Raw genomic sequence first — 4,553 nt, forward strand, 5'->3', positions numbered from 1 at the left:
CTCTTTCTCAAAATTTGAAACAAAATCCAAGAAACTGATTACACCGACTGCCTGTAGGACAAAAATCTATGTGCACCTCTCCCCAGACCAGGCCAACTGGATTTTTTTTTTTTTAAAAGACAGGGTTTCTCTGTGTAGCCCTGGCTGTCCTAGAACTCACAAGAGATCTATTTGCTGTCTCCAGCGCTGGGATTAAAACCATTCATGTGCCTAAAGGCAGATTTAACACAATGCCCACAGCCTTTTTTGTAATAAATTGTCCTGCTGATCCTCTTGTTGGTCTCTCCAATGTGAGGGTAAAAGGTGTGCACTATCCTCAGCTATGCGTGGTTTTGAGTACACACTTTTTTTTTCGAGACAGGGTTTCTCTGTGTAGCCTTGGCCATCCTGGACTCACTTTGTAGACCAGGCTGGCCTTGAACTCACAGCGATCCGCCTGCCTCTGCCTCCCAAATGCTGGGATTAAAGGCCTGCGCCACCACGCCCGGCTTGAGTACACACTTAATTGATAAAATAGGATCAGTGTGCATACCTACCCTAAGTTATGAGACCAAGAACTATGAAAAACTGGGCATGCTTGTAATGTCAGAACTCAAGGCCAAGAGTGATTCATCAAGAGGCTAAGAGAAAAACCAAGGGTGCAGAGGTAGATGGATCCAAGTTCCAGCAGTTTGTGGTCTACATAGCAAGTTCTTTCCCAGACAGGGATTAGACCCTAAGACAAACACCTTTGAGTGTTTATGTCTGCCTGTTACGATCCCTGAACCTGGGTCAAAGCAGGGGTTAAAATCATAGCCTCAACTATGGGAAAGCGAGATAAAACGAACCATAGCAGCAGTCACAGAACATCTATTAGGATTCGTTATCTGGGGGAAAGATCTACAATGACTAGTTGAGGAACTGAGGCTGGCTGACACACACTATCAGCAGGCCTCTGTGACAGGCCTTTAGCAGGAAGTCTTTCCAGTGCCAAGGCCTGAATCACTGAGCCAATGTCAAGCCCAAGCAGTTACCTAATTCTTAGTATACTATTACATTTCTTCCTCAAATGTTTGCCATCTCTAGCATTATCTTCAAGTTTTCCATTTGCTTTAACATAAGAGATAACAAAGTCCACTTGTTTAACAGACATTTATTACTTTAGTTGAACAACCTCTATATACAATGATTTGTTTGGTGAATAGAAAAGAATTCTAGGTCCCAAAATTTAGTCTAGTATTTTCTGGAAATCAGAATTATCCTTTTAAAATCTAAAGAGAAAAATCAGTTTAAGAAAAGCATCAATTAGATTTTTGACATCAAGCCAGCTGTTTAAAACCCAGATCTGTGGTAAGAGTAATACTAGTATCTATTTTTTTCCACTCAAAAAACTCATTGTGGGAAAATAATCCAAGGTATGGCATAGAAATAAAACAATGTGGTGGTATGTGTGGCCTTTGTGAAATGTCAAGACTGTTCAGGTAATATACCAGGGACCTGTAACCCCAGTCACTATCTGAGGGGAGACTGTAAACAATGAAATCAGACTGCCAGGTCTTATGCCGGTCCTGGAACTGACATCTCTCTGCCTCCCTAAGTGCTGGGATCAAAGGCATGCACTACACAGCCACTAAAAGCTTCTTAATGGTTGCATACTAACTTGATCCCCACATGGCAGCCTAGTTAATAAATCCCAAAGGGAAATACCCCACCCCACCTTCGATCTTTACCAGCTTCCACATCTGTGTCAACACTGACTACTGGGCATCAAACCCACTCCAGAGATCCAACAGAGCAGGAAACCCCTTCCAACAGTTCACCTAGCTTTTCTGAAACCAGAACACTAATTTCAACGTGGGTTGAAGTAGACCTCACTTTTCTATGTTCACAAAACAGTTTGAAAGCCTCTCTCTACACATTTCTAAGCAGTACCCAATCCCTAAGTTTATACTCAACAAATCCCCAAGCCAGCAGCCACTTCAGTGAACCAGATAGCATCACTCCAATAAGGCGGTAGGCTCTACCACATGCACCCAACACATCTAGGGCCAACCTCAGGACTCCCTTTTATAGGACTTTACACAGGACACCACAGGGCGTAAATACCATATGCTTAATCCCCTAAGCAGACAGTGTAAACACAGAAAGTTTATCAGAAACAAGATACACCACCACTTGTGGTCTCCAAACAATTATTGCACTTTAACCTGTACACGTCCACAAAGCACTCATGACAACCTGCACACTAGTTTCAACAAATAACACCTTTAAACAGACATGACTGTCCTAAATTGTTTATTGGGCATGAATTTTACAAACATTACTGTATTAGCGGTAACGGTGGAGCTGGAGAGTATTGCGCCTTCTCCAGGCCGCACGGCGAGAGCCACCAATAGTGTGGTGGAACTTGTGGCCCTTTCCAAGGCCTCGGCTCTTGCGGCCAGCAGATGTCAGCCCACGCATCTCTCTGTGTTTGTGGACTGGCTTGGTGATCCACTGGGTGTCAGGATTTCTTCTGATAGCTTTATGGAATGGATCAATGAGGATAACCTCAAAAAATTTATATGTGGAATCTTCACCAACCCAGTAAGAATTCAGGACTCTCAGAGCCCCACAATGGCGTCCAGCTCTCTCCTAAAACAAGGGGGAAAGACCAGTCAGTTTTCTCTACTACATACAGAAATCCTCTCAACTTGGGGGTCATCAGATGAGCAGATTGAGGCAGGCCAGGTTCCCACACCCTAAAGAACTAAAGGCTACCTCAAAGGACAGATATACAGAAACACATCATTCCTTATTCTCCCTGTTGACACCAGGCATGAATTTTGAGCACTATTCCAGCCCCCCTCCAGCCTATTATACATGATACAACAAATCAATTTCCAGCTTGTAGAAAGGGACCTCCTACAACAGAATGTAACTTAGCAAGCCAAAAGAAAAACAGAGCACTGGATATTAGCAAGGTAAGTAAACAGGAGAATGGCTCAAAATTTATTGCCTTTCAAAAGCTTAGGTTCTGTAGAACTTCGTTCTTAAAAATCCTTTCAGGATATATCTAAAAACCGAACAGTACCAACGAGTGACTTCTGATAGCAATTGCTTTTTGCCCAGGTAAAAGACAACTTCAGGCCACCCCATGAAGCTCCACTATGTCACCCCATTTCTTCTTGCCCACCATCCCTAATGGGCTGCCGGGGAAACTGGTACTCCAGACCACTTACCTCAGCGACAGACTGAAGGCTTCGCGCGAATTTTAGCTGGTTAACACCATGGTGGACAGGCTTGCCGTAAGTTGCACCCTTAGGAACTGGGCGTTTGCGGCCACCACGGCGGACACGAATCCTGTAAATGACATAACCTACACAAACAAACAAACAAACAAAAAGCCCCACAGGTTAGACTCACTGAAGATTCTTCAATGCTTCCTTCTATCCACAAGGGCAGATGACCTGTGTCACCATTAGCTATGCTAAATGAAGAGGTATTGGGGGGACTACGGCTTTCTGGGACAGCCTCGCCCCATCACCCACGGTCAAGACATCACGCACCTTGCTTGGCCTTGTATCCCAGCCTTCGCGCCTTATCGGGCCGAGTGGGGCGGGGAGCCCTGTGCAGCGCGGAGAGCTGTCGGTACTGCCAGCAGCGGACCCTCAGAAGGAAGCGCATCACGTCGGACTGCTTCTTCCTCCATAGCTCCTGGATGTATTTGTACGCACCCATCTTGGCTCACCTTGGGAGAGGGAAAGAGCCCATGGAGAACCGCCATCGCTCTGCACGGCCCTGGTTAGAACCGGTCCGTCCCTTCCGGCGCTCCCACCTTCCACAGGGACCGAGCCCGACTCTGCACAAGCGGCCGGCTCGACCAAGCCCGGGCTTGGGGAGGCCGCTAGGGATGGCCGCAGCCGCCACCGCGGAAACCGGGAGAGCTTCGCGCCCCCATCCCGCCCCCCAGGCGGCCCGACGGGAGGGCTGGCCGTGACCGGGCTTCCATAAACCCCGGGCCCGGCTCGGATCTTGCCGCCATCGCGTCCCTCAAGCTTCCCGGATGGCGGCGTATCCGCGCCCTCGCCGCCCCGCATCCCGACTGGCCGCTCGCGCGAGGAAGACGCTCCCAGGCCGTGCGGCCGCCGGGGCGGGATGGCGACGGGCCAGCGCGATTCGCGACGGATACAAATGCAAAGAACCACCCGACCTGCCTACCTGATGGCCGCCGCCAGAGGAAAGGAAGAAGCCTTTCTCCCACAATCCCTTTTGTGGCTCCTCCCCCACCTCGGCGACTCTCTTTCCGGTGGGGCGGGGTTGCTCCACAGTGCCTCTTGGGATATGTAGTTCCAATAGCCAATGTGGTGGGCGGAGTCACGCTGGCCAGCCCGCCGCTTCCGGATGCCCTCCCAGCTCGGTGGCTCTCCGCTTAGAGCCGCTGGGTCTGTCCGCGCTGGTTACCGGTGCGGGTCCCCGGGAAAGCGGGTCGGGGACGGGCTCCGGTGGGGCGTCCGCGGGCTGCGGTGACCGGCGTGCCTCTGTTTCACTGCTCCGCAGTGTCAGGTTGGTATCAGGCTCCTCGCCCCCGTGAC

General features: G+C 49.5%; 1 protein-coding gene across 1 annotated transcript; it reads right to left on the minus strand.

Annotated features, from left to right (window-relative positions):
- Positions 1-1,852: 1,852 nt before the first annotated feature.
- Positions 1,853-4,280, minus strand: LOC127184057 (60S ribosomal protein L15). Its single transcript, XM_051140279.1, has 4 exons — positions 4,180-4,280; positions 3,528-3,709; positions 3,201-3,337; positions 1,853-2,613 (listed from the first exon to the last, which is right to left on the minus strand). The coding sequence occupies exons 2-4, from the start codon at positions 3,697-3,699 to the stop codon at positions 2,308-2,310; spliced, it is 615 nt and encodes a 204-aa protein (XP_050996236.1). The 5' UTR covers positions 3,700-3,709; positions 4,180-4,280; the 3' UTR covers positions 1,853-2,307.
- Between the last annotated feature and the right edge of the window lie 273 nt (positions 4,281-4,553).

The sequence above is a fragment of the Acomys russatus genome, chromosome 3, assembly GCF_903995435.1.
Source record: "Acomys russatus chromosome 3, mAcoRus1.1, whole genome shotgun sequence".
NCBI lineage: Eukaryota > Metazoa > Chordata > Mammalia > Rodentia > Muridae > Acomys > Acomys russatus.